Source organism: Vombatus ursinus, unplaced genomic scaffold (genome assembly GCF_900497805.2).
Source record: "Vombatus ursinus unplaced genomic scaffold, bare-nosed wombat genome assembly UNPS02014807.1, whole genome shotgun sequence".
NCBI classification, from domain to species: domain Eukaryota; kingdom Metazoa; phylum Chordata; class Mammalia; order Diprotodontia; family Vombatidae; genus Vombatus; species Vombatus ursinus.
The window spans coordinates 10809901-10824029 of NW_020954585.1; the positions used below are offsets into that span (position 1 = coordinate 10809901).

At 39.7% G+C, this 14129-nt stretch overlaps 1 protein-coding gene across 1 annotated transcript; it reads left to right on the forward strand.

Annotated features, from left to right (window-relative positions):
* Positions 1-1493: 1493 nt before the first annotated feature.
* LOC114052472 (40S ribosomal protein S15a) lies at positions 1494-7833 on the forward strand. The gene is made up of 5 exons (XM_027875108.1): positions 1494-1577; positions 3733-3870; positions 4407-4486; positions 6090-6175; positions 7699-7833. The coding sequence occupies exons 2-5, from the start codon at positions 3738-3740 to the stop codon at positions 7790-7792; spliced, it is 393 nt and encodes a 130-aa protein (XP_027730909.1). The 5' UTR covers positions 1494-1577; positions 3733-3737; the 3' UTR covers positions 7793-7833.
* Positions 7834-14129: the final 6296 nt, after the last annotated feature.

A 14129-nucleotide genomic window follows, 5' to 3' on the forward strand; every position in this document is an offset into this window, starting at 1 on the left:
GTGAGTCCTGCCTGAGTGAATTTGATCCAAGCCTTCTTTCAGCCAAAGACAAGTTTTATTAAAGATCAGCCGTATTGGCCAGACTCTTAAGGAATCTAAGCATTTGTATCACTAATGCAAGAAGGCCAGATCTAAAGAATCTGAGCCCTTGTCTAGGTTCTTAAGGAATCTGAGGACCTTAATGGAGGCCAGATGGACCTTACATACAGAAAGACTGTGGGCGGTGATCTAGCTTGGGGTGACTGGAGAAGAGGTCTAAGGGGGATCTGGATGGGAGTGGCCAGTAAACTGGGGTGAATGGAATACCAGGGACCTGGGGCAGGTGGCCAAGCGAGAAAGGAGTCGAGATAAGGTTAAGGGTAGGAAGTGGCCAGGGGCAATAACAGAATTGGGAGATTGGGTGTAGCCACAACGAAAGGTCTGTTGAGAGAATTACTGAGATGATGCCTCAGGTGAATGTAAAAGATTTCTCCAATTGGGAAAAGGAGAAAACTATAAATGAGAGTTTGGGGTGGAGCGAGAGAGGTTCTGAAAATCTTAATATGAATCAGTATTTTTTGATAAATCATTTTACTATATTTTAAATAAACCAATCCTTTTTAAATCAATCAAATCAACAAATTTTTGTTGACCACCTACTATACACTAATCACAAATAAGATACAAATAAGAATCCCGTTTCAAGAGTTTATATCCTAACAGATGAATAATTATATATATGTGTACACAAATACTTACACATACACGTGCACAATACACATATGTATATATGTGTATGTTTTTTATTATTATTATAATACTCTTCTGTCATTTAAAGCCCTTCACAACCTGGTCCTAAACTACCTTATTACAGAATTATACATTACTTCTCTTTCTGTACCAAATGATTCAACCATAGATCTCAGAGGGAAAGCATTTGCAGGGGGTGGGGGAGTACTAGGAAGGGAAAATTTTAATATGTATTTATGTATGCATACATATATGTTCTTTCTGATTTACCTGGAACGTCCTTATTTTAAAGTTTTCATAAAACGAGGTACACATGTGATTTTAAAACGAGTAACCGTCGTGAGTCTAGTGAGTCTAAGTAACGCAGGGAGAAGCTGATGTACGGATGAATGTCGAATAATGGGGTAGTCCTTATTCTCTCTTAATCAAGTTTTCTTCTTTTCTTTTGGTGGCATTTGTGGTTTTCTTCCGCATTAAGTTGGCACAGATTGTTTATCAATGTTTTTAGATTTCTTTGCAATTAATAAATCATGAAAAACAAGCAGACAACTTTTAAACATTTCAAATCTTTGAGAAAAGTTTTAAAGTATAGGAAGGGTATATAGAAAGCAGGTGTTGAAACGAGTCTAGGCAATAATTAATTCCCCGACCCCAGGCAGCCCTTCTTGGTACCCGCCCTTCCCAATTCTCGGTGCCCTGTCATCGGCTCTGTTTTGCTGTAGTTCCTGGGCGGGCAGGTACGCCCCATCCTGTTCCGCGTTCCTCCAAAGCTTCGCGAGACTTCCCGCGCTTCCCATAACTCTCCGCGCTCTCCCATCGCGTCCTCTTTCCGCCATCTTGCAGCGCTGGTGAGTAGCCTCGGTTTGCTCTCCGTTTGCATCCACGGGACATCGGCTACATCTTGTGGCCAGTTCACGCGCTCGTGGGCTCCGTTGGCGCCCCAGACTCTGCCCTTTCAGAGGCTCCCAGTCTGGCCGCGGCTGGATTCCCGGCTGGAGATCCGAGGGACGCGGGAGGACCGGCGGGGGCGGGAGGGTGCCTCCGACTCCGCTAAAGCCTCTTCTTTTCCCTTCCCCGGGGGTGGGGGGTGCGGCCGCTTCCGCGCTCCTCAGGCCCGGGAACGGAGCCGGCGACGCGCGAGGCCGGGAGCACGGCCCCCGGGGCGGCGGGCGGAACCTGGCGTGCGGTTGGGCGGGCATGGGCGAGCGTGAGGCCCCTGACTGTGGCCCCGGTTGCCGGTCAGCGCACGTGCGAGCGGAGGGAGCCCCGCTGCAGTGGGGCCGGGGGCGTTTCCTTCGCTGAGTCCGTTGGAGCGCAACGAGTAAGCCATGAATATGGCTTGCTTCGCGCGGAAGAGAACTCGTCCACGGGGAATGCAAGCCCGGGGAGGCCAGGCCGGGTCCGCCCGGAGGCCGGGCGGTCAGTGAATTCCCTAGTGCCTTGAGTCTGATAGCCCCGCAGGCCTGTTGCTGAGTGCAGGGTACCAAGGAAAAGCGGACGCTGCCACAGGCCCCAAGGAGCCCAGGATGTTCTTTCTGGTAGGGGAGACCACCCATCCCTAAAGCAGTCCGTAGAAAGTACGCCTTCATTTGCGTGCAAGGTGACTTTATTGCGGGGAAGGCATTAGCAACTCGGGGGAGGGGGGCTCTAGGAAAAGTCTGCTGTGCAAGGTGGCCCTTGGAGCTTAAGTTTGGAGGAAAGAAAGCCAAGCATTTGGGAGGCGAGATGAGGAAGGAGAAGTGCATTGTAGGCACGGGAAGGTTGGGTGGGTGGGGTGTGCAAGAGGACTTGAGAGACGAACTGACAGCGTAGAGGGAAGAGCTTTGTAAGAAGCGAAAAAACAGGGCGTCAGGTTGTAAAGAGCTTTCAGTGGCAAATTGCAGTTTGTTTGGTATTAATGGTAATGATGACTTTTGAGTAAGAAGGGTGACACTGCAGAGCTGAAACTGCCAGTACCCGAGTTGCTGATTTGCAGCCTCAGAGGAATGTTTTTGGCTCTAACTTCTGCCTCACTACCCATCTCCCATCTTCCCCGTCATTACCTGGCTAAGTCTTGTCAAGTCTGGCATTCACCTCCATCTTTCAAAAAGTCATTTTCCTCGTTTGTTTGCAGTAGTCTCCAGGTACCCTTTTTCATTCTCCACACAGCTCCCAGCATAGGTCTGACCATTCATTTCATTATCCTGCAAACCTCAGTGGCTCCCTGTTGCTTGTAGGATGAGATACAAACTCTTGGCATTTAAAACACCATTAATTTGTCTTAGGCCTAACTTGAGTTAGCATAAATTCGTCTCCACCCATCATGTTGTCCAGTCAAACTAGACCTTTTTGCTCGACGTTCGTATATTTACTCAGGTCTCTCAGAATCCCTCCTTCACAGAAGAGTTTGAGCTCAGGTGCCACTTATTAGCCTGATTCTCTTAACAGGCCCTTGTTACTTGTTTTATGTGTGTTTTGTATTTAGTTGTGATTTGTGTGTGTTATTTCCCATTATAGAATGTAAGCTCCTTGTTGGTACAAGACTTTAATTTTTGTCTGTGGCCCGGAATTTGTGAGAATGAGGGAATTTTTCTGACCTCAGGTTTAGATCTGGTCTAAAATCTTCTTTTAAGCAACTGATTTATGATAGACAATATAGGTAGTAGTCAGAGAGCCTGCCTCTCTGGGAAATACTGGGATTCAAGTCCTATTTCTGACATTGACTGTATGACCTCCCTGTTCTCTTTTAAGATCATTAAGTAGCAGAGAACCTGAATTAATGGAGTTTTCCTCACCTGGGAGTTTCTTATACTAAGTAAATCACAGGTCCAATCCCTGGCCCTAATAATGAGCCTGGATTGTTTGTTCTTATGCCTTATTAAAGATATTTATGCTTTTGCATCATTGCAGGCTTATTTGGATCCTTGGCATCTTGATTTTGCCAATGGGGAACAACAGTTAAAATCATTCCCTTTCAGCTTATGATGGCAGTACTAACTAAACTATTTTTTCTCTCCTTAATAGGCACCATGGTGCGTATGAATGTCCTGGCAGATGCTCTCAAAAGCATCAACAATGCAGAAAAGCGAGGAAAACGTCAGGTTCTCATTAGGCCATGCTCTAAAGTAATTGTCCGGTTCTTAACTGTGATGATGAAGCATGGTAAGTATGATTCTCTCTGTGGTATTGTTTTAAAGGAGGTTCAAGATACAATGTAGAAGAGATGAAGAGCTTTGTGGTCCTTGGTAATACTTTCGATTTTGAGAAAAATTGTACTTTTGTAATGGCAGCATTTATAGTATTGTGAAATTTTTAAAAATAGATATGTATGGAATTACTCTGAGCCTTCTAAATATAATAAGAATGAGTAACTTTCATTTGCTGTGTACTTGATGCTAGAGTTCTGTGGCCTCAAGTTTCCTCTAGTGTAAAATGAGGGTAGTAGTTGGATCAGACTCTTTCTCCCCTTGGCCACACTATGGAAATTAAACAAGTTTGGTGTACTAGTGAATTGAGTATTTTGTTAAGTATTCTAAGTTTCAGAAGTAAGTTTTGTCAAGGGTACATTAGAAATGCTAGTTTTAGTACAAAATCCAGTATATTTTTGCTTGGGGAACACTGAATCGATATACCGAAGACTCAAGAGTTGCAAACTTTTTCTGTTCGTTGCATAACATACACTCTTTTATACCATGTAGGTTACATTGGTGAATTTGAGATCATTGATGATCATAGAGCAGGAAAAATTGTCGTGAACCTCACGGGCAGATTAAACAAGGTAGGAATTTATAGACTAATAAGATTTCTGAGGACGTTTTTCATATCTTGATAATTGTAATCTGTAATTAGAGCTTGAGATGAGAAAAAAAAAGTGAAAAATAGACCAGTGGGTCCTTCATTAAGAAACATTTATTTAGTGATCTTGGGAGAGATATGATTTCTGGAAAAGATTGGTTATTAAAACCAAAGTTATCTCTTAAAACATGAACTTAATGGTCAGCTAAACATTATTAGATGTAAATGTTCATATTTATAGTGACTGAAATAAATTTGGATCCTAAAGTAATAGCAGGTAAATAATCTTAGCTGCCCCTTAGTCATAAGATCCTAGAGCCAGAGCTGGAAAGGGGCCTCAGGCCATCTAGTTCAGTCCCCTCATTTCATGGATTAGGAAACTGAGGCTCAGAGAGGTTAGGAGACTTCTTATGTTGTAGTTCATGGATTATATGTGAACATACGGAGATTGTAGAAAAAAATGTTAATATAATGTTAGTATTGTATGCAGCACTTGAAACACAAATATACCAGGAATAATTTATTGATGTAACATTCTAGAACAAGTCACTACTAAACTACTTTGACTGAAGGAGTCTCTTCCCAGTATCATTGAGCCACATAGGAAAGAATTCCCTTGGACAGGTCACTGGTCATATATAATTATATCTAGACTGGAGTTAAGTTTCCTTATTACCTTAATCCATTTCCCTAATGGAAGGGTTTTTGTATTCAACCAAACCCACCATAAAAGAGAGAATGGGTCCAGAAAGGATTCTTAGACTTGATATATCTAGAGAAACTGAAAAGGAGGTTATTAATATACATTCACAGGATGTTCTCTGCAAACTGTGACCATAGTTATGTGGTGGCTGGATCTTGGCAGTTTCCAACAAATATGAAATCAGTGATTATATTACATTAGAGAAACCCAGCTATCTTGTTGCAGGGGTAGATAACTAAAATACTCTTACAAACATAAAGTAGAGTTCAGTTGTTTGCTTTTTAGTGTGTTGGAGTGCTAACTGCAAGATCTGCATAGTTTAGTTTTCCCAAATGCATTTTTTCTGTGCAGAAACTTTATGCCGATTTAAGGTTCTTAACTCTGCCTAACCTGATCCTGCTTTTTCAACATTATCTGCATTCATCCTCCTCTTCTCACAAATGAAGCTCCCTCAAGTTTATCTTTTACTCAGCTCTTTTTTCCTCCTCCCCAACCCTCATTCCATTCCTTTTCCTTCCTGACCATTCCGATTCTGCTCTTTTTTCATAAGGGGTATTTTCATATCAGCCATTCCAGCCCACAGTGAAAAACTGCTGAGCTGTAATTTTTAACGCCTTCCATTTTTTTGGCAACTAATCATGTACTGCTTTGTGATGTCTACTATTTTTGTCTTATTAAACTTTTTGTGTTCCTCTAGGTAGATTGTAAGCTCTTCGAGGACTGGGAGCTTAGAGGGTCAGCACACTTAGCACATTAAGCAGTCAGTAAAGGTGTTGCTTTAATAACTGATAGGCTTAAACAGGCATTATTTAAAAGTGGTTCTAAATCATTAGAATGTAATATTTCTGTTCAAAAAAAGTTTTTGAAAAATATTTTTTTACAGTGTGGTGTAATCAGCCCCAGATTTGATGTTCAGTTGAAAGATCTGGAGAAGTGGCAGAATAATCTGCTACCGTCCCGTCAGTTTGGGTAAGCCTCTCTTTATGCAGTTTAAAGTTTACAAATCAGAGAATTTCTGTGAAGTGATCTAATTTATTACATTATTGTATATATTATTTATATGATTTATTATATATATTGTATGCATTCAGAAACATGTACTTTGAATTTGTTTTCATTGGTTTTAATGTGGTGTCAATCTTTTTGAATCTTTAAAAGGTGTTGAATATGAAAGAAAATGAAATTAATAACTTTGCAGTTCTAGTTAAGAACACACGCCATATAAAAGTATCATTCATTAATCAGTTATTTTTCTACCCTGAAAACAAAGTAATAAGTTGGCATCTAGGCTTTTCCCCTAACTAATTTGACCAAGGAATACTTTTTTTTTTTTAAAAATTATATTTTTTTTGACTAGGCAGTGGGGTTAAGTGAGTTGTCCAGGGTCACACAGCTAGCAAATGTAAAGTGTCTGAGGGTGGATTTGAACTCAGGTCCTGCTGACTCCAGGACTGGTGCTCTATCCATTAGACTGCCTAGTTGCTCCACCAAGGAGTACTTTTAAATTCAATCCCATGATTTAGGGGGAATTGAATTATCTGTATTACTACCAGGATAAAGTGAGAAGTCAAGTTTGAGAGAGTAGAGGAAATTAGGCCTATCTTCATTGAAAAAATGCTAAGCATAATTGATTATTGACACAAATATTAATGTTCAGGAGGAAATAATTAGCTGTTACATTTTATTCATTGAACTACCCCCACCTTTGTTCAACAGCCCGTGTTCTGTGAAACAATTTAGCAAAACACTGCTAAATCATGGAAACTACAGAGTAAATTGCATTTAGTTTAAGGATATCATGAATATTATCATTATCCTTACATATAGGCAGGGAATGTTTAAAACCTAGAATGATGTTTTCCAATCTGTGCCCCACTAGCCATCTCAAATGAGCTATCAAATAAATTTTTTTGTGGATTGAATAAGCACATGTATGAATGACTTATTTCATGGGTTTGTAAATACTGTTGTGATTAAAATAACAAGTTCATTTAAAATATTGAGTTCATAGTAGCTTTTTATCATGTATTTTCTCAGTCAATAGTGGTAACTATTTATACTTCCTAATGGAAGGGATTTTGTGTTCAACCTAACTTAGCCATCAAAGAGAGATTGAGTCCAGAAAGTCTAAGAAGACTTGGTATTTCTAGAGAAATAGAAAAGTTTCTTTTTGGGGGGTGGGGAGAATGAAAGGAATTTTTTTTTTTTTTAATCTTGAGGTCTTCATATATGAGGTTGGATCTTGTTGCCCCAAGCTAATACACAATTGGTTTTGGAACAATTCTCTGCTGCTATTAGCCCAGTGGGAATTTTATAAATTCAAAATCTCTAATACTAGACAACCAGAGCATCTGAATCCTAAGTATAGGCAAGTTTAATTCCATGACTGCTTAAGGTGGAGGTTTGTGTAATATTTTTGCAGTTGACCATATTGCTAAAGGTTATTCTTATACCTAGAAAAATCCTTTCTCTTTGTTCTAACTCTTTAATAGGTTCATTGTGCTTACAACCTCAGCTGGCATCATGGACCATGAGGAAGCAAGACGAAAACACACAGGAGGAAAAATCCTGGGATTCTTTTTCTAAGGATGTAAAACATACATACAAATAAAAATGATCCAATGGACTCTGGTGCTTCCAGTCAGTGGTTTTAAACCTTGAAAAAAGTTTTAATAGCATTATACAGATGCTCATATATTTGGTTCTCATAGGTATATGGTACTAAGTGCTGAATGTTTATCGTTTACCAAATCCATTCTGATCTTTTGGGTCATGTTGCCTCACTGTTAGATTATAAGATTGAGCATTGGTCCAACCAGTGTCAACCTGAAATGAACAAAAGTCTATTTGATACAACAAACCTCTCTACTGAGGTGTGGGAAAAAGGCTCTCAATCTTGTGTGTTTTAACAAGCCCATTGCATACTATTTGGGTATATGAGAGTTGAGTTAGGACTCTCTTCTCCAATCTGTCTCAGGTAATATAGCATTCTTCCCTTATTCAGCTCACCTGTGTTTAGTTTTAAAGCCATTGAAGTTATACAAGGAAGACCAAAGGAGCAAGGAACTACTGTCCTTGATGACTCTGGTTCATGGCATTTTAGTTTACTGTAATTCCACATAGAGTTTTCTTCTGGTTCAAGATGTGTGATGGGGGAAAGGTGGGGTTTGAGTTTGATCTTAGCCGAATTTTAAGATAATAAGTTTTAAGTATTCCTGGAATGTCTTCCCTTGAGAATTCAATATTCCCAAATCCCAAGATCACAATAGAAATTTCATTGGAGAATTCTGTTCTTAAGCTGCTTGATTTTATTTCTCACAAAACTTCATTTGCATTCACCTGGTTGAAAGTGAAGGTTCAAAATACTGAAAGAAGAGAGTGAGGAACTATGTAACTTGTAGTTTGTCATTAGTGACTCAAGATGCTTTGGGATTTAAGGGAGAAAAGGCTAGGGTTTAAGAGTAGCTAATTAACCATCTAGACAGAAGGGTGATCTATGTAAATTGGCAGATTCAGAGGGGTCTGAAATATTCTCATCAAGGGGTTCTCAGCCTGAGAAAAGAAAATCAATATTTCTTGATTAGGGTTTAGCGTTGTATGACATTGTATAACTAGAGTTAAATTGCCCGTAAGCTATAGTAGATATTTCACAAGTTTCATATACTATGTCCTTGGGACATTGGGTGTGGAGAAGTAGATGCATCTTGTTTGCCAGTTCTATAAACTAAACTCTTAATTCCCTTTATCTCTGAAATGGTGGGGATTCTAAATTTTGGAAACAGCATGAAGGAAGGGATTTTGGAAGAGAGAAAGCCAGTTTGGTTGTGGGATTATTGAAGGAACACCTAGAGGGGTGGGAGTAGTGCCAAATAGTTGAGCCTTGAATACCAGGCAGAAGGGTTTCAGTTTAAACAGGCATTAAGAACCTATTCTACAAGGCACTGTAATATGCCCTCGAGTTAATTGGAATAGGAGAGAGCACAAATGTAATTCAGGGATATTTTTACACCAAAACTAAGCTTTAAAAGTAGTTAAGGATACTTGTTTTGGGGTAGGGAGGGTAGACCTGAACAAATGTGTAAACAACTAGTTCAGTTAGCTTGGGGTTAAATTTCAAAGTTTTTGAATGCATGCTGTGCTACATTGAGTTCATGTTTTAGAGGCAATGGGAACCATGGAAGATTTTCAAGGAAGGAGGGCAGTAATCAGACCTGTACCTTAGGAAAATGACTATTCAAGAGGCCTGTACAGGAAGATTGGATATGATTTGAAAAAGTAGAGATGACATGAAGGTAAGATTTGTCTGATTTTATGTGGGGGAAGGGAAAGTGAGGCAAAAGTACGGTGAATCAGTATAGGAATATGCGTTGCTGAGAGGATAGTTCTCTGAACTGTTTTAGAAGATGATGGATGGATTTAGGTGGGAATGAGTTCTCCTTTGTACAGTTGTTTGGGAGCAATAGGTAATAGGTACTGTGGACCCACTGAAGATTTTTTTATTACATTGATAGTCATTCAACTCATTAAATTCCTATGAAATGAAAGGCATTATTTAGGTGCTTTGACAAAAATGAAATTGTTTGTACCCTCAAGAAGCTTAAGTTAGACTAGGATGATAGAACTTGTACAAGTAAAAATAAGTAATTTGAGGAGGGAGAGAATGGAAACTGTTAGAACCAAATGTGTAAGGAAGGTTCTTTTATTATGAAAGACTGTTGAGTTGAATAGAACAGCCTATCACAGTAATTTAGGAAAGTGGTAATGAGGGCTTGTATTGTAGTTGTGAAAATAGGTTGTAGATAGGTAATGGTTGAATAGACAGGTCTTAGGACATAAGTAGGGGTAGACTTAAGGAGAGGGAAAAAACAGGATTACCTATAGTTGCAAATTGGTAGTGTTGTAAAGGTTTGCAAAACACTTGAGATTTTTTTATTTTTGCCTCAGAACAGATTGGAAAGGTAGTTAGGTACATTGCCCTGTTTTATGTAAGTGGAAATGTGACTTTCCCATGGTTACAGCTAGTAAGTGTCTGAAGTGGAATTTGAATGTAAGACAGCATTATACCAGGCTTCCTCTCAACATGAGGTTGGATGAACAATTTGGGGGAAAGGGATAGGTTTAGTTTTATATCTGTTGAGTTTGATGTACTAGTGGAACATCCCAAGTGATGATCTGAAAGCACCTGGAGATTGAGGGTTAGAAATAGATTTGAGATTTATCTGAAGAGGGCCTGTGGTTGAAGCCATTATAGTAAATGCTATTACCATACCAAGGATGAGGAACCTTCTGCCTTGAGGCCACAGATTCCCCATCCCTGCAATAGACTGCTTTGGAAAGTGTCCTTAAATTCTCAGGACCAGTAAAGGTAACCAGTTTGTTGGGATATTCGGAACCAAGAATGATTTCTGAAACCAATGCGGGACATCCGTCACCTGGTGCTCAGACAGACTTTGGAGTAAAATGAAAGCTAAAGGCCATATGATTAGGCAACAGGATTAGTCTGTAGGGGCAGAAGAGAAGGCAAATTGATTTCAAGGAGTTGGGGTGAAATTATGGGTTGGTTATTGAAGAGGGGGCGTATCAGCTTTAAAGAATATTTTAGAAGTAATGGGGAGGAGAGAGATGGAATGCTAGCTGAATTCTTAAAGGAAAAACTACTTTGGGAGTAGGGAAATCTGAGCATGTTTTTAGGCTGATGGAAAAAAATCCTTGGAATAGCAGAGATTACAGACGAATGAGAGGAGATTGTGTGGCAAAGTCCTAAAGGACGTGGGAGGGCATAGCATCCAAGGGTGCTGGTAGTTGAATTTACTTGTGAGAAAGTTATCTCTTCTGTAACCAGAAGGAATGAAGATTGATAATGCTGAGACAAGTTTGAGAAATAGAATGAGATCAATAAACTTGGTTAAAAGCTAGGTCCACTATTGTAAGTGATGGGAAATGGATGTGCTGTCAAGGCATAATGTCTGACAGCTTAATAAATCCTCATTAGAAAGTGAGAGAACCAATAAAGGCATGGTCCAGGAGTAGTTAGTAGCAAAGGGCCCAGCTACTGATTATTTATACACAGGGAAGCAGTTACAGTAATTTTCAAAAGCTGACTATTCTTTATGAAAGTATCCTTGAGCAAAGCCATCTGAATTCTGATCTCGGTGCTATTTTTCTCTTTAAAAAAAAATTGTATACTTCAGTCTGTATTCAGATACCATCAGTTCTTTGTGGGAATGGGTAGCATTTTTCATAAGTCCTTCAGAATTGTTTTGAATGGTTGTATTGCTGAGAATAGCTAAGTAATTCACAGCTGATCGTGTTACAGTTTTGCTGTTATTTTTTTTTGCATTTTTTGGTGAGGCAATTGGGTTAAGTGACTTGCCCAGGGTCACACAACTAGTTTCAAGCGTCTGAGGTCGAATTTGAACTCAGGTCATCCTGACTCCAAGGCCAGAGCTCTATCCACTGCGCCACCTAGCTGCCCCCCATTGCAGTTAACTTTGTACACAGTACATTTCACTTTGCATCAGACCGTGCAAGACTTTCGGTTTTTGAGAACGTCCTGCTTGTCATTATAGTAAAAGTAATATCATCACATACCACAACTTATTCAGCGCAATTGATGGACTTCCCTTCAATTTCTAATTCTTTGCCCCCAGAGAAGAGCTACTATAAATATTTTTGTGTATACAGGGTTTTTTTTTATTAATCTCTTGGGATAAAGACCTAGTATACAGTATTTGTTGGATGTTTGGTGAAACTTGGGAAAAACTTTGACTGTTCTCTTGGACATAACCACCCCTAGGTGGGGATAGTAGGATGAATCTTAAGAGTCTGGAGCATTATAGAAGGAAATAATTTTTGGAAAAGACATTTGGTGTCTGGCAATGGAAGACTTCTCACTCACGTTGGAAGATTCCAAAGTATAGTCTTAGGGAGCTAGTCCTGAAATTTGGTACTTTGTGGGTTCATTTACTTTGTTTAGATTTTCAGAAAAATAGCCCTAGAAACTTGTAAAGTCACCTTGGGATATTGCCCCATTATAAAAAATGGAGTATTCTGTCTTATTCACCTCATGTGATTGTAGCAGTGCTCCACTGTAGCATCTTAAGTCCTCACTTGCTGAGGATGGAATGGTGTGTCTGACTCGGCACTTGGTGCACCCACCAACATCAGTTTGTCTTCTGGCCAGGAAAAGGAGCCTGAGCTGTTGAAGTGGAATAGTATTAAGAAGTCATATCACACAGGATTAGAGATTTCCTTCTCCTCCCCTGCCAGATGAATCAGATGGGGTGATAGGTAGAGTTTGCTTAATTATCTGTTCTATGTGTAACTGGGGTACTTCATTTAGAGGTATTAGGGAAATAGAGGAGAGAAATTGAGTCTCAAACCTCACTGACTTGAATTTTTAGGAAAAACTTATTTTTGTTGAAATAGCTTTGGTGTTGGAGAATGAGTGCTCTAAACCCAGCTTTATTGATTGCAGATCACTTTACCTCTCCAACCCTTCATTTCCTCATCTGTAAAATAGAAGCATTTTTTACATTACTTTCTCTGTGCCATGCACTGCTAAGGGAATTAGGTTGTAATGACTAAGGTCATTTTCAGTTCCACATCTAATCACTGATCTTTGTTTTAACTGAATATAGCTATCTTAGTTAAATTGGCATTGCCTAGTCATTTTAAAATGCACTATTTAACTTTGAAAAGCCATTTTAAGTGCATGGAAGATTTAAACACCATGGGGTACCAAGTGAAATGGTATCTACTCTGGAATAGTTCACATCCAAATAGGGGAGACAGCACATAAAAGTTTACCTATAGGGTTAGTGGAAAGCGAGAGAAACAGGAGCGTTTGAGATGGGTCTAGTGGTCCTTAGGAAGCACAGGCCAGGCAAATGGGAATTCCCATCAAGTAGCAGTAGCAAAGATTGATTGTAAGGATGTGGAGCTCAGCCCTTTGCTCACCAGTAAGTGAATATCAGCACCTCTATTAATGAAGACTAGAACTGTCATCCATCCCATTTTCCCAAACCTTCCCTACATGGGCTCAAAAGGCCGCTGGTTGCCGAAGCTGAGCCTGGCTCCTAAGGCCTCAGGCTACAGCTGCTATGAAGTAGTTGTAAATCAGGCCTGGTTTATGATAGAGAATTGTGTAATTTAGTGGGGTTTAAAAAACTATTCTTAGTACTTAAGCAATCTGGGCTCTCTTTTTACACAAAGCTTTTGCCATAGAGATAATGTGTTCTTTACCTAAAGAGTTCTTTTTCTGAAGGATTTCTGATATGGATAGACCCTAGGATATAGTTACTCATGTGAATTGTAATAGTATGTTATACAAGAAAAGATGGGCTTTGTGGATTGGGGAGGAATGGCATAATTGGTAATTTCCTTGGACAGGGTTGTAGGTTTGGGTAGAGTAATGTAAAGGCTCCCTTTCAGATTCTCTTTAGAAAGATGAAATGTCTAATCCCAGCTGGCTTCCTTAAGGACCTTCAGATTTATTGAGTGGGTACTTTGGAGAGGGTGCTATACTAACTAGGTGTATTAAGTTAACGTATTTGGGAGGGACTAATAGTAAGGATTAAGTTCTTGTTACTAAAACTGTGACACCTGATATGGTACACTGGAAGATAAACTTTGGTATAGGGGAAAAGACCAGTAACATAGACCACACTGAATGCTGAAGGAGAAGGTGGGGAGAGAGCTGAAAATGAAGACAATTATTTTTTATGAGGTTTGTGAAAGCAAAGGGTAGTAATAGAAGGTAGTAATAGAAGCCCAAACTGACATGATGCCTTACAAGTATGGCAACTGTGTATTGTGCTTATGAGTTAGCATTAACAGCTAACACTTACATAGATAATGCTTACTATGTGCCAGGCGTTTTGCTAAGAGTTTTACATTTATCTCCTTTGGTCCTCACAATAAC

Coding starts and splice junctions, on each gene's coding strand:
- LOC114052472 (XM_027875108.1), top strand. CDS start 3,738: ATGGTGCGTATGAATGTCCTGGCAGATGCTCTCAAAAGCATCAACAAT. Junction 3,871..4,406: donor AACTGTGATGATGAAGCATG/GTAAGTATGATT, acceptor TATACCATGTAG/GTTACATTGGTGAATTTGAG. Junction 4,487..6,089: donor TCACGGGCAGATTAAACAAG/GTAGGAATTTAT, acceptor ATTTTTTTACAG/TGTGGTGTAATCAGCCCCAG.